At 55.3% G+C, this 13,674-nt stretch overlaps 1 protein-coding gene across 2 annotated transcripts in view; it reads left to right on the top strand.

The window, feature by feature from the left end:
• The window catches only part of NOS2 (nitric oxide synthase 2), a 55,894-nt gene that overhangs the window by 28,198 nt on the left and 14,022 nt on the right, over window positions 1-13,674 (top strand). Inside the window, exons 16-27 of one of the 2 annotated variants that reach the window (XM_059908952.1) lie at window positions 6-55; window positions 381-555; window positions 1,314-1,446; window positions 2,329-2,407; window positions 3,195-3,376; window positions 5,533-5,696; window positions 6,666-6,873; window positions 8,509-8,596; window positions 9,048-9,169; window positions 9,512-9,660; window positions 10,633-10,827; window positions 11,761-13,669. In XM_059908952.1, coding sequence (XP_059764935.1) covers window positions 6-55; window positions 381-555; window positions 1,314-1,446; window positions 2,329-2,407; window positions 3,195-3,376; window positions 5,533-5,696; window positions 6,666-6,873; window positions 8,509-8,596; window positions 9,048-9,169; window positions 9,512-9,660; window positions 10,633-10,827; window positions 11,761-11,880 — 1,665 coding nt within the window. In that variant the 3' untranslated portion in view covers window positions 11,881-13,669. Of the gene's footprint in view, window positions 1-5; window positions 56-380; window positions 556-1,313; window positions 1,447-2,328; window positions 2,408-3,194; window positions 3,377-5,532; window positions 5,697-6,665; window positions 6,874-8,508; window positions 8,597-9,047; window positions 9,170-9,511; window positions 9,661-10,632; window positions 10,828-11,760; window positions 13,670-13,674 lie in introns of those variants that run through there. The other variant, XM_059908953.1, reaches the window with a different exon arrangement.

Raw genomic sequence — 13,674 nt, 5'->3', positions numbered from 1 at the left:
TCTAGAAACTGAAGAAGTCCCTCTTCATGCTGAAAGAGCTCACCAACAAATTCAGGTAAATCCCTTCCCCACTCCCAGAGTCTGGGTTCCAGGGACGGAGCTGGGTGTGTATAAGTGGGAACTTCCTGGGATGTCCAGGCCCAGAGACAGCCTGTCCTCAGAGGTGTTGTGGGTCAAAGCAGGGACACCGAGTCCCGCTCACACTTCTGCAGGCCAGGCATGCGGTTGGTCGTGGGAGTTGGAGACGAGGCTCGGGAGCCAGGGAGGGCAGGAAGGGGGTGGGCACTGGTGGTCCTTGCCCAGCTGGTGCGGGAGGGTCAGAGGCTGGCCTGTGGGCGGAGTCAGCTCACCCAGGCTCCGGGCGTGTCCTCCTCGGGCAGGTATGCCGTGTTTGGCCTCGGCTCCAGCATGTACCCTCAGTTCTGCGCCTTTGCTCATGACATCGACCAGAAGTTGTCCCAGCTGGGGGCTTCTCAGCTCGCCCCAACAGGGGAAGGGGACGAGCTCAGCGGGCAGGAGGAGGCCTTCCGTGCCTGGGCCGTGCAAACCTTCAAGGTCAGTTCACAGCCGGAGCTGCCCCACGGCACCGGGAGGGAGGCTGCGGTGCACTCGTGCCCAGGACACCTGTGCCCGGCATCCTGGGTGGCATGACCCCTGCTGGGTCCTATAGGCGTGGTCCCGGGTGTGGGCCAGGGTCGCAGGCCTGAGGGCTCAAGTCACTGCTGCTTTCCCACAGCCCCCAGAAGAGCTCCACTTGACACCTCCCTGCCCTCGGGAAGCTGTGGTTTAAGATCTTTCCCCGTCTGATTATCCAGGTCACCTCCTGACATCCTTGTCTTGTTTCAGTGTCCCAGCCACAGAGAACTTGGGGACAGGGATATCTCAGTAGGTCTTTATCACCTGTGGCTTGACCCCATTGACTGAGAGAACTCATTGAAGCAAAGCGTTTCACCCAGCAGTGGGGCTTATGAGCACCACCTTGAGTGGGTCCGACATGGTTCCCAAGCCCACGTCTCCTCCACACGATTCCCCATCAGGAAAATGGGAGTAATCACACCTGTGTCATAGTGCGGGCATGCGGATAAAACGAGATGCTGTCATTATTAATATTCATAATAATCGCAATAGCTACTATGTGCTAGGACCAGCCATTTTTTGGGTTCTCATAACAGCCCAACCAGATAAGTGTGCTTAGTAATTACACAAAGCTCTCAGCTCAGTTGCAAGGACTTAAAAAATGGTAGCCCCAGCAGTGGTGATGCCGCTGATGCCAGGGATGATTATTAACACCCGTCGGCTCCATCTTCATCCAGGCAGCCTGTGAGACGTTCGATGTCCGAGGCAAACACCACATTCAGATCCCCAAGCTCTATACTGCCACTGTGACCTGGGACCTGCACCACTACAGGCTCGTGCAAGACTCACAGCCTTTGGACCTCAACAAAGGTACCTGCTTCCCTGCACCACACGGAGCTTGTTTGCCCTTCCTGCCGGGGTGGGTGTCTCTCAGTCCTGAGCCTAGGGTCAAGGAGACCACTAAGACCCTCTGAACAGAGGCAGCTAGTCTAGGGCTACCAGGCATCTCTCTCCTGTTGGGTCCAAGAGCCTGCTGGGATGCGAGACTTGAGGGCGTGCTTCGTCTCTGAGAGAGGCGGTTTAGGAGGAAACCCTGGGAGGGCAGTGGAGAGAGAAGGACGCTCCTATGTGCCAGGCACTGTGCTGGACTCTTTGCCCACCTGCTCTAAGTGATCCCTTACACTCATCCTGCGAGAAAGGCACAGACAGAGAAACTGAAGTTCAGGGAGGTGCAGCAAGTTGCTAGCAGATGGCCAAGTTGGGATCTGGGCCCCAGCCTTCCCGCTCTAATGGCAGCCAGGTATTATGAAGAACATTTTTCAGAGGCAATTCCAGGCTACAGTCTGGGAACTCTGAACGGCCCCTCTGGATGCTGTGCTTCTGCGCTTCCTCTTCTCCTATACCAGGACTACAGAGGTCCTACACGTTTCCTCATGTTTAGGATATCCCCAGCTTCAACTACGCTCTCCTGCGGATCCCAAGCCATGGGATGTCCTAGAAATTCCCATATTGGGGCATTTACATTGCATTTCCCAATACCTAGCAGCGGCACAAGCATCCTCTGTCAGACCAAGGGTCTTTATTTGTGATTCAGAAACACAGTGGGGAAAAAAGTAAGGGAAGGAAAACCCCAGCACCACCACAGTGAGACACCCCAGGGTAACGTCTGGGTGTAATTGACTCAGCACGCGGAGGCTGCCCCACCAACACTTAAGAGCCACGTTGCCACTTCACTGTCTCTCTGTCCCACAGCCCTCAGCAGTATGCACGCCAAGCATGTGTTCACCATGAGGCTGAAATCGCGGCAGAATCTACAGAGTCCAAAATCCAGGTAGGGCAAAGGAGAGGGCTTCTTGGGTGACGTTCCACAGATTTTATTTTAATCCAGGAAAGACCAGAGCAAGTCAGTCTTAGAAAGGAGAGGAGGGAAGTGTCCACTGGCATTAGCTACGATGCCATTGGTAGGAGCAGCTTGATTGTTAACCCCTGTGGCCACCAGCACCTTTACATGGGGTCTCCATTAACCATGGGCCAGTTTTCCAGCTTGGGAACGAGGCACCTGCTTCACTTCCTGTCCTTTGTGACTTAACTATTTCACCAAAAGGGGAGGGCAAGAAAAACTCAAACTATTTGGCTTTCTTAAGAACTTTCAGGAAAAGTTTTGACAGGGAAGGACCTTTCCCCGCCGGCTCAGCCAGCAGTGTGGATTCTCTGTAGGTTTTGTTTTTCTGTGCTGTCCTTACATTCATTAGCAAAAGTGGGCTGTGTTCTAATAAGAACCAGATTTGCGCTAGACACTAGGAAAGGTTTGTCTCAATGCCCACATACCTCCCAGTGCGATGCTTTCTTTAGGCGGAGTCTGTGGTCGCGCTCTCGAGGGCTTGGGAGGGCTGCATGGGACGATTGCTGTCCACCCTCTCCCCACGGAGAAGCCACAGGCCGGGTCAGCCCCGGGCCCTCTTGAGCACCCCAGCCTCGGGATGCCGGCAACCCGTGTTCATGGAACCAGGCAGGAAAATGAAAGGAGGGCACGTTTCCTGGGGAAACTGGCCCACCCATCAGGGAGTGCTGGAGGAAATCCTGGTGGCGTAACCAGAGGCTTCTTTTTCCTTCTGCAGCCGTACCACCCTCCTGGTGGAACTGTCCTGTGAGGGCAGCCAAGGTCCAAGCTACCTGCCGGGAGAGCACCTCGGAGTTTTCCCAGGCAACCAGCCAGCTCTGGTCCAAGGCATCCTGGAGCGAGTGGTGGATGGCCCTGCCCCCGACCAACCCATGCGCCTGGAGACCCTCTGCGAGAACGGTGAGCTCTCTGCACAAAAGCGTCAGCTGAGGCCGCCCCAGCATCCTCCCACCAAGCCCCAGCTCCACTGATGGGCTGGGCCCGGACCTGCGCTGCAAACGGGCAGCAAACCCTGTCCTTCCTGCTGAGTGGTGGGCCCCTGAAGCCCGCGCCAGAGCAGCCTTGTAAATAGTCCTCGACCGGCCGCCGGGCCAACAAGAAGGGCTGCTTCTTTGGGACTATCTGCCCAACACCAGAGGCTGGGCTATCTTTCCCCTTCATTCTTTGATTACCCGGCCACTTTTGTTGGTTGACTGATTCATTTTTCCATCAAAATTTTAACTACTCACATCTATATACCAGGCAGGCCCTGGGCTACAAAAATGAATGAGACTCCGTGTCTGCCCTCAGAAAGCTCACTACCTAGTACAGGATGCAGATATGCAAAAATAGTCATAATTATTATTATTATTATAATAACAGTAGCAGCCACCATTTTCGGGGTAGTTACTTGATGCCAGCATTTTATCAATACATGCATTGTCTCTTTAGTCCCACAACAGACACACATGTGCAGCTTGCTTGGTGACATGATAGAGAAATGTGGGAACTATAAAAATGGTGAGCTTTGAAGATTCAGGTCCCTGATCCATCACTTACTAGCAATGTGACCTTGGGCATAGGAGTTAACCTCCCGAGGCCTTGTTTCTTTGTCTCTAAAATAGAGATAATAGAGCCTTCCTCGCAGGGCTGTGGTGAAGAACAGATGAGTAGATAACATGTACAACCTTCACCACAATTCCTGGCACCAAACAAATGCAGAAATGGAGGAATATCCATTTCCCATGGGCTAATCGACATTTGTCCAGAAGGTCAGAGGAAGGTAGTTTAATACACCCTGAAAGTCTCTTCGGATCCCAAATTTTATGTTTTGGAATTTATACTGCATTTTCATGGCATTCTAATTTCATACTGCTTCCCCACCGAGGGTCTCATTTATCCCCACCTTCTGTGGGCAGTGGGCAGGGCCAGGCCATGGGTGACCAGGAGAGCACGGCTCTTCCTGGCCATCCTCACTGGAGAGATGAGGCTATCCTGGGGAGGGTTCAGAGTCCCCGTTGTGTGCTAAGGTGAGGCTCTCAGCCTATGTGGTGAGCACAGCGCTGGGTGGCAGGCACTAGGAGAGGGAAACTAATGCAATCAGTAATCACGGGCCTTCCAGCCCTTTGGACTAGCTCCCCGGCCTTAGCTTCCTCAGCGATCATGATACCTCCAAAAAATGTGTCCCCCTAAAGAGAGTGGCCAAAATAGGACAGCAGGAGTCTGAGAAGCAAAGTCTGGCGTTGTTCCCCACTGTCCAGGAGAACGTGAGAGAGCCTGAAACTCGAGGATAAGGGGACAGAGACATCCTTGTGACTGTAGGGAGACAGATGTGGTTCCTCAGGCCTTGGGTCTAGATGAAATAGTGTAATACTAATATTTTTACCTAATACGTGTACTGTTTCATTCAGTCCTCATGCAAACTCAGCAGGACAGGCTTTATTATCACGTCCATCTCACAGAGACAGAACCCAAGTTCAGAGGGTTCAGTCAGCCTACTAGCGAGTGGGGAGCCAGAGTTTGAACCCGTGTCTACTGGCTCCAGCGTCCATGCTGTGGCCGCCCTGCATACTGCCTCTTGGCACCTCCTTGAGACTCGCCACCTCGCTCTGGGCTGAGTGCTGCTCACCCAGCACCTCTTGGTCTAACACCCCTGGAGACTGAAGTTATGGGCTTTTCTCTAAATGAAGAACTGGCCTCTGGGGTGTACATCAGTCTTTGGTGAATTTAGTCATGGTGAGTCTGTAGTTCACCTGTGTGTGTCCTGCTAAAGTTCAGGTCTGGGCCAGAGAGGGACTGGACTCTGGTACACAGTTAGTTTTGCAGGATTGTGTCAACTTGGGTGCCCTTTGGAGGGCTGCTGACCAGCCTTTCCTGGCAGTCCTATCTCTGGGCACCATCTTCCTGCACTTGAGTTGGGCACGTGAACCCTTTTGCTGTTCCTGGAACCAGAACTTCAGTGTCTTCTCTCCCCTGCAGCTGGAAGGTGGAGGGTGTCTGTCCCAGATGCCTCATCACTCTTTGGGAAACCTAAATGGGGCCTTTTTTCCATCCTGACTCCTTTCTTCCCTATCCAGGCAGCTACTGGGTCAGGGACAAGCGGCTGCCCACCTGCTCACTCAGCCAGGCTCTCACCTATTTCCTGGACATCACCACCCCGCCAACCCAGCTGCTGCTCCAAAAGCTGGCCCAGCTGGCCACGGACGAGGCTGAGAGGCAGAGGCTGGAGACCCTGTGCCAGGTGAAGGTCGGGGCTGGTGGGTGAGGCAGGAGCAGGGTCCCAGAGTCGGGGGCATCCTGAGCCTAGAGCTGGTCTTTAACCTCCAAGGGGAATCCACCCCAGCTTCCCAAAGTGCGATTTGTCAAAGGCTGGGAGGAAGTCAGGCGCCCTCTCCTGTCCCATCTCTAGGACATAGTTGTGTAAAGTGAACTGAATTTTTTTGAATGTCTGCAGGATGCAACCAAAGTGCACTTCCTCAGAAATGAGCTAGAAAAGGAGAGCCACTCTGTCTTTTATTCCCCACACCTGGAACAAGCCTGGAATTTAGGAAGTGTTGGAGGATGGATGGTGTGGATGAATGGATAATGGACATAGTAACAGATGGGTAGTTGAATTAATAAATGAATGAGAGAGTGCATTAACTCACCTGCAACTTTCTAGACCCAAGTCTTTGCAAAAGGCACTGAATATCATTATTACCGTCACCATTATCGCTAATTATCTTGATTCCAGCCACCTCCACTGCCATTATCCTGTGGCTGCTCTGCACTAACCTGGCACACATTTTCTCACTTAATTCTCACAACATCCCCATGAGGTAGGTGATGCTATCCTCATTCCACAAAGGTTAAGTAATGAGGACAAGATCCCACAGATAGTAAGGGCATCCGGTCAAGATTTGAACCCAGGTCTGTATGATTCCGAAGGCCTTCCCCAAATTAGATTAGAATAAAGATTTGACACCTGCCCACAAGTTGCTGACAGTAAAGTTCTAAGCAGACAAGTTAGAGAAATGCTACTCATTGGCCTGAGCTCCTCCAGGACAGGAACGTTTTCCTCTCTAGCTTGGCATTCTCAGCACCGTGGACAGCACCTGGTCCTTTGAAGTGTTTGCTGTGGGAGTGAATGAATGAATATCGGATTGTGACAGCCTCTTCCCTCTGTGTGGGGCAAACGCCCTGAGACACTCATATTGCCCTTGGCTTTCAGCCGTCTGATTACAACACGTGGAAGTTCACCAATAGCCCCACCTTCCTGGAGGTGCTGGAGGAGTTCCCGTCCCTGCGGGTGCCTGCCAGCTTCCTGCTCTCCCAGCTGCCTGTCCTGAAGCCCCGGTACTACTCCATCAGCTCCTCCAGGGACCACACACCCACGGAGATCCACCTCACTGTGGCCGTGCTCACGTACCGCACCCGAGGTAAGGCTGGGGCAGAGGCTGTGGAGTGGCCCAAGTCTGCTACTTACGGGGCAGCTGTTCAACATCTCTGAGCTTTGGTCCCCTCATCCTTAAACACCCACCTTCCAGAGTTGTTAACAGCGATAGGAGGAGTGTGGGAGAGACTACCATGAACCAGGCACTGAGCTAACGTCTTTGTGTACGTGTGATCGGTAACCATGTGAGACGGGAGCTGTGTGCATTTCACGGGCGAGGAAACTGAGGCACAAAGAGGTTAAGCCACAGGTTCAAAGTCACCCTGGTAGCAGGTAGAGAACTGAGATGCAAACCCAGGTAGTCTGACTGCTGAGTCCAAGTTCTTAACCGCCATACTCCTCTCTACTGTCCAACTCCTGTTGGGACAATTTAATGAGATCAGATGTGGGAAGTACCCAGTACTTAGTGGGAGCCCAGCGATTCTTAGTCTTCCTGATAGTCCAGCCTGAATACAGGGGTGATTCTGCCTTGATTGTTCAGTCATTCACTCACTCATTCAGCGATGATTTATTTCATACCTCTTTATGCCTGGCACCACGGTGGGTGTGGAAATACAGCACACATAGACCCTGCCCCCATGGAGCTTCCCATCTAGAGGGAACAATGACGAGAGACTCATAGAAATAGACAGTTGTCATTGTGTAGGTGCTAAGAAGGAAAGTGCAGGGTGCTGTGAGGGCAGAGGATGGGGGATGGGCTAACATACACGGGGAGGTCCCAAACCTTGTCCAGCTGGGCTTGGCTCCTCCACTGGATGAAACATGCCCCTGCCCTCTCTCCGTAACTGAGCATTGCCTGGGTTGGCAAAGCTGGGGAGCTGGCTCACACCTCAGAGCCCTTTGTGCACAGAGAAGCACAATCACACAGTTCCTGAAAACTGGGCAGAGACTCTCTTTGCTCTGCTAGAGAACATCTGCAGAGGCCAAGTCTCAATCCTCAGACCAGGAGAGGAGAGGCAGGCACATCCTGTGAGAGCACAGTTCCATCCAGAGGAGAACCAGCGGGACTTCTCGAGTTGGTTGAAGGTCCCCTCAAATGCTGGGCCATTGGGAAGGGAACCTGGGGTCTCCACAAGTCCAGGAGGGGCCACTGGGGGAGACAGAGATGGAAGAGCAGACCGGAAGGCTCAGCAGCTTATCCGTCACCCAGGGTTCCTACCAGCAAGGGCTGTACTCCTGAAGACACTGCGAGGAAGTGACTGTGGTCACCCTGAGGGGCCACTTTGTGCTACTGTCATCGGAGCTAAGTGATGGGCTGGGAGGGTCCCTGGAGAAACTCTTGGAAGGAGCATCGGAGTAGGAGTTAGGGAAGCTGAGCTGTGACCTGATTCTACTGCTACCCGAGTGACCTTGTACAAGTCACCTTCCCTCTCTGGGACTCAGTTTCTGCAGTGGCACAAGGAGAGCCTTGCACACTCTCTGAGTCCCTTTCAGCTTTTGCCAACTCTGGGCGAATAGAGGGTGGAACTCAGAACCAGGAGAAAAACATTCCCTTGATTAAAGCCTGCAGAGTGCCTGAGCGGGCAGTTCAGGGAGGTGCGTCAGTGTGGGAGGAGCCACTGAGAAGGTTCACGCAGGGGTGGGAGGGACGATGCTATTCAGGTGTGCGCTGTCCTTGCAGACGGCCAGGGTCCCCTGCACCACGGCGTCTGCAGCACATGGCTCAGCAACCTGAAGCCCCAAGACCTGGTGCCCTGCTTTGTGCGAAGGTAAGCACCCCCTCCACTGTGTCCATCACGGGACCACTGGCCCCGGGGAGTACTGGGTTGAAAGGGAGGAATCTGGGGTTTAGATGCCACTCTGGGCCCCTTGGCCCGTAAAGAAGGCACTAGGGTCACACTGGGCCTCTCTGTTCTAACCCCCTGTGGTAGAGCATGGCCAAGTCTCTAGCAGGGACAGAGGTGGCAGCGGTGTTGGGGCCCAGAGGACAATGAGGCTCAGCCTTTTTCAGAGGGACCCCAGGGCAAGGTGATGGTGCGCCTGGACCGGGGACATGAAACAGCCCGTAGGACGTGGGAAATCAACTTTGAGCTCGTTGTCTTCTCCACCCCGCAATACTACCGCCCCCGGCCACATCCCCAGCTCCCCAGCCCCTGTCCTGCGTGTGCATCTGACCCAGTGTGTCTGAGGACGGGGCCTCTTTCCTTCTGTCCCCTTCAGTGCCAGCGGCTTCCAGCTCCCCGAGGACCCCTCCCACCCTTGCATCCTCATCGGGCCTGGCACGGGCATCGCCCCCTTCCGCAGTTTCTGGCAGCAGCGGCTGCATGATGCCGAGCACAAAGGTACAGCTGGAGGGTTTTTGGGGGTGCGGAGGGGGTACCAGGTGGTGCGCAGCACCTGCCTGGGAGTAGAACTGAAGCTGTAGCCACCAGTAGCCGCCAGTAGAACTGAAGCTGTAGCAGATGTTTCCTGGCCCCTCTCCCAAGTTTGCCTCAGCCTGTATGGACAAAGGATGTGAATGTCCTGGGCCTCAGTTTCCTCATCTGTAAAGTGGGGACAGTACTAGATAGCACGTGGGGATGAAATGGGATTCTAGTTGGGTGCGCAGCTCGGCAGGCCTTGAAGCATGTCCCGCCCGCCCTCTGGTGGCCACCCTGGTAACTGCAGCCTGCTGGGCCTTGCAGGTCTCCAGAGTGGCCGCATGACCCTGGTGTTTGGGTGCCGCCACCCAGATGAGGACCACATCTACCGGGAGGAGATGTTGGAGATGACCCGGAAGGGGGTGCTGCATGAGGTGCACACAGCCTATTCTCGCCTGCCTGACCAGCCCAAGGTAAATGCTGCAGCTGCCCGTGCGGTGGGTGGAGCCTTACAAGCACAGACCCTGGTGGGCGCCTGGCTCCCCACAAGCCCCTCGCCCTCTGAGCCTTCACCTCCTCAGCTGCAAAACGGAGGCGATTATGCAGTCGCCAGAGTGGCGCTGTGACGCGATTATGTTCGCTCTTCCAGGAGAAGAGACGGGCCCTGAGACGCTCAGCGCTAAGTCAGAGTCACATGTGGGTCAACCCCCAGTGCCCAGCCTGCTGAAGGTCCTCCCCCGGCACGTACAGCTGTCGCGGGGAGAGGTGGTCCAGGTCGGCTTCACGCTCAAGCACAGCAAGGCTGGGGGGCAGCCGCTGCTCCCGGCACGGCCCGCTGACTGGCTCTGCTGTGCCGGGGAGTTCTTTGCCCCATGAGCCTGGGGAGTCAGAAAAGACTGTTGGCTCAGCCTTTGTGAACTGATCCCATTGGGCTCCTCCCAGACCTGGTACCCGTGCCCAGTGCCAGGGTCACTGGGCATCTTGTGTGGAGCAAGAGCAGAGAGTCCCCACTTGACTCCAGGACTTCTGTGTAGCTGCGGAGCCCTGCTCTGAATTACAGAGAGATCTCAAGGACAGAGATTCCCTTTTCTGGGGTGTAGGCAGGTGGGCCTCAGAGCTCCGGGCAGGGTAAGTAGCTTGATTGATGCCTCTTTGAGGCACGGTGAATTCAGAGCAAATCAGGGAGCCCCACTAGAGAGTCAGCTCCTCCAGGGCATGGCTGTGGCCAGCGTTCGCCTCTCCAGCCCCAGCCCAGGCCTGGGCCGGGCAGGGCACCAGTGCACCTCCTCACCCCAAGCCTGGTCCCCGTGCAGGGCCCTGGCCAGGAGGGTGCTCACCCCGCCGCCCCTCGTACCTCCTCCTCACCTCCCCGTGGCCAGCAGGCCTGACCGCAGCCTTCGCCCCCAGCTCTGGGGGCCTGGACCCACCACCTCCTCTGGTTTCAGGTCTACGTTCAAGACATCCTGCGGCAGCAGCTGGCGGACGAGGTGCTCCGTGTGCTCCACGAGGAGCGAGGCCACCTCTATGTCTGCGGGGACGTGCGCATGGCCCGGGATGTGGCCCGCACCCTGAAGCAGCTGGTGGCCACCGCGCTGAGCCTAACTGAGGAGCAGGTGGAGGACTACTTCTTCCAGCTTAAGGTAGGGCCGCTGGTGTGTGGGCTCGGGCCACAGGTCAAGGACACGGGCCAGGGAGCCAGGGCCAGGGGAGTCAGGCTCAGAACAGTCTGGGCTCAGAGGAATCCTAGAGGTGGCGGGAGGTCAGAGCTGGTCGGGCTGTTAGAAGGCCTAACTGTACATCCTGGTCTGGTTGCTCAGTTAAACAAAGGCAAACATGTTGATTTTTTTTTTTTTTTAAGCAGATATTCATTTTTAATTTTTATTTATTTATTTATTTATTTTTGGCTGTGTTGGGTCTTCGTTTCTGTGCGAGGGCTTTCTCCAGTTGCGGCAAGCGGGGGCCACTCTTCACTGCGGTGCGCAGGCCTCTCACTATCGCGGCCTCTCTTGTTGCGGAGCACAGGCTCCAGACGCGCAAGCTCAGTAGTTGTGGCTCACGGGCCTAGTTGCTCCGCGGCATGTGGGATCTTCCCAGACCAGAACTCAAACCCGTGTCCCCTGCATCGGCAGGCAGATTCTCAACCACTGCGCCACCAGGGAAGCCCCCATGTTGATTTTTCTACAAGACTCTCAGGGCCCCCGACAGGCTGCTGTGCATCGTGGCACTTCAAGACTGGGAGAAAGTACACGGCATTTCCCGACCATATTTATCTCAGAGCTCACATTTCCTGGAGCACCTTGTAGGACAAGCGCTGGACAGGCTTTAGCGTCCATCATAAAGCTTGGGGAGATGCTTTGGTGGTCCACGCCAGAGCAGGTGTTCATGAGAGTTACATAGTCTAAGTGAGATTCAAGAATAATCTAAGCATGACAGTTGAGAAGGAAAATGGCTCATGTGTGTAGGTGTGATGGGGAAGCAGGGGGACCCCTGGGGCTTGTCCCAGCTTGGACCTGATGAGTGAGAGGTGGCTACACCAACAGACCTGACACCTTGGTCTCTGTTTTCCCTTAAAGAGCCAGAAGCACTATCATGAAGATATCTTTGGTGCTGTATTTCCCTATGAGGTGAAAAAGGATGGGGCAGCGGAGCTGCCCAGCAATACCAGAGCTTCAAGTGCCCACAGGAGAAGTTAAAGCTGCCACCGTAGAATTTAAGGATGGCGCCAACTCTCGATTTTCTGAGGTCACAGAACTGGGGATATTGGAGGGAGATTATATCCCCAAGCCTCACATCTTATTTCCCCATATCCTTCCCTCTCAAACCCTTTACTTGACCTGCTACCAGTAGCAGCCTGGACTGAGTGAGCCCCTTCACGGGGTGATGGAGAGATGGGCCTCCCCCGTCCCTTGGAGACTAAATCTGCAGTGCCAGGCCTGGCCAGTGGGTGAGAAGGATGGAACTTCCTTGATTGCACCACTTGAGTGACCACCAGGAGGCGCTGTCACGTCACTCCGTATTTAGCTGCCCATGTACAGTTATTTATGCCTCTGTATGTAAAAAAAACAAACCCCAGTCTGCCTCTTGAGCCTTCCTTGTATGACTCCTTGATGGAGATATTTATACGAAATGCATTTTATTTTAACCACATTGTATGTGTGTGTGGGTGTTTTGTAGGGAAAGCAGCCTTAAGCTCTACAGAGTTGGGGGCTGGGGGGGTGCCACAGCCTGGACAAAAATCCCCCACAAAGGGACATATCAGCGTGGCCCCATTGCTCCTCTGAAATGCCCACCGGGTATGGGGACAGCACACGGAGTTCTGTGCACATCTGAAGACCCGTGATGGGGGTGAGGAAGCACAGGCCGGCCGGCGGGCATGAGCTGCATCTCACACAGGAGGCGTCTCACATGGGGCGTGGCAGGGGTGCGAGGCTGCCGAGTCTTTAGCGAAGGCCTAGACCACAGCCCGGTCTTAGGCAGTCGCCGCCTTTTGCTCTGGGGCTGCCTGTTTCGTGAAAGTGTGGCCAGTAATGATTTGGGCCCTGGGTGACAGCACAGGTGAGGCTGGGCTGCACGTCAAGGACGTGGCAGTGAGGGAAGGACACACATCTTTCACGGGGAAGGCTTCTCAAGGGACTGAGCCCGGTGAGAACAAGGAAAGAACTCAGCCAGGGGCTAAGTGAGGGTTTGGCAAAATCTGGCTCCCAGCTTGGGTCGGGCCTCTGTCTCACTGGCTCCCCGGCCCACTTCTCCCCGCCACCACTCCTGCTCGGGTGGGGTAGTGGGGAGAAAGGGGCATGCGACCTCAGTGTCCCAGCGACGCATCTGCACAACAGTCCCCTAGACCAGTGCCTCTCACACTCCGGCGTGCAGCAGACCACCTGGGATCTTGTCACGTCGCAGACGCTGAGGAGGTCCGAGGCAGGGCCCGGGATTCACGCTCCCAGGTGCTGCTGGCACTGCTGGTCTGAGGATGCCCTGAGCCCCACCCTGGTTCCCGAGGACAGGATTCTTGGAGCTAGCAGGATGCGCTGGCATCATGGGGACACAGAGGCGGTCCCCGTGCCCTGGCTCAGTGACTGGCAGAACCTCGCACACTGAATCTCTTTCTCCCACGCACACCCTGACCCCCGACACCAGGGGACCCACAGCAGAAGCGCACAAACAGGCCTCTCTTCCGAGTCGGCTTCTCGGGAGCCCAGCCCAGCCCTTGGCCCATCTCAGAAGCATGGGGACATTTCCTGGGTTCACCTCCGTCACCAAGCTTCCTGCGTCAGTGATGCCTGTCCAAGAGGCCTGAGCTTTCTCCCACACGCTTGTGGGGTTCGTGGAGGACCCACGGGGAGCAGGCCCGGATGTCAGGAACCACCCTCTGATCAAAGTGAGCCCGTGCTCTCTCCTCCCTCTTCCCTCAGCCTGGACCTCCCCGATTCCAGAGACTCCAGAAGGTCTCCAAACTCAGTTAATAAACCACGATCATCCCAAGCACA

Source organism: Balaenoptera ricei, chromosome 20, assembly GCF_028023285.1.
Source record: "Balaenoptera ricei isolate mBalRic1 chromosome 20, mBalRic1.hap2, whole genome shotgun sequence".
Lineage (NCBI taxonomy): Eukaryota > Metazoa > Chordata > Mammalia > Artiodactyla > Balaenopteridae > Balaenoptera > Balaenoptera ricei.
The sequence above is the reverse complement of the archived record's forward strand: the minus strand, read 5'-3'. Positions and strand labels throughout refer to the sequence as shown.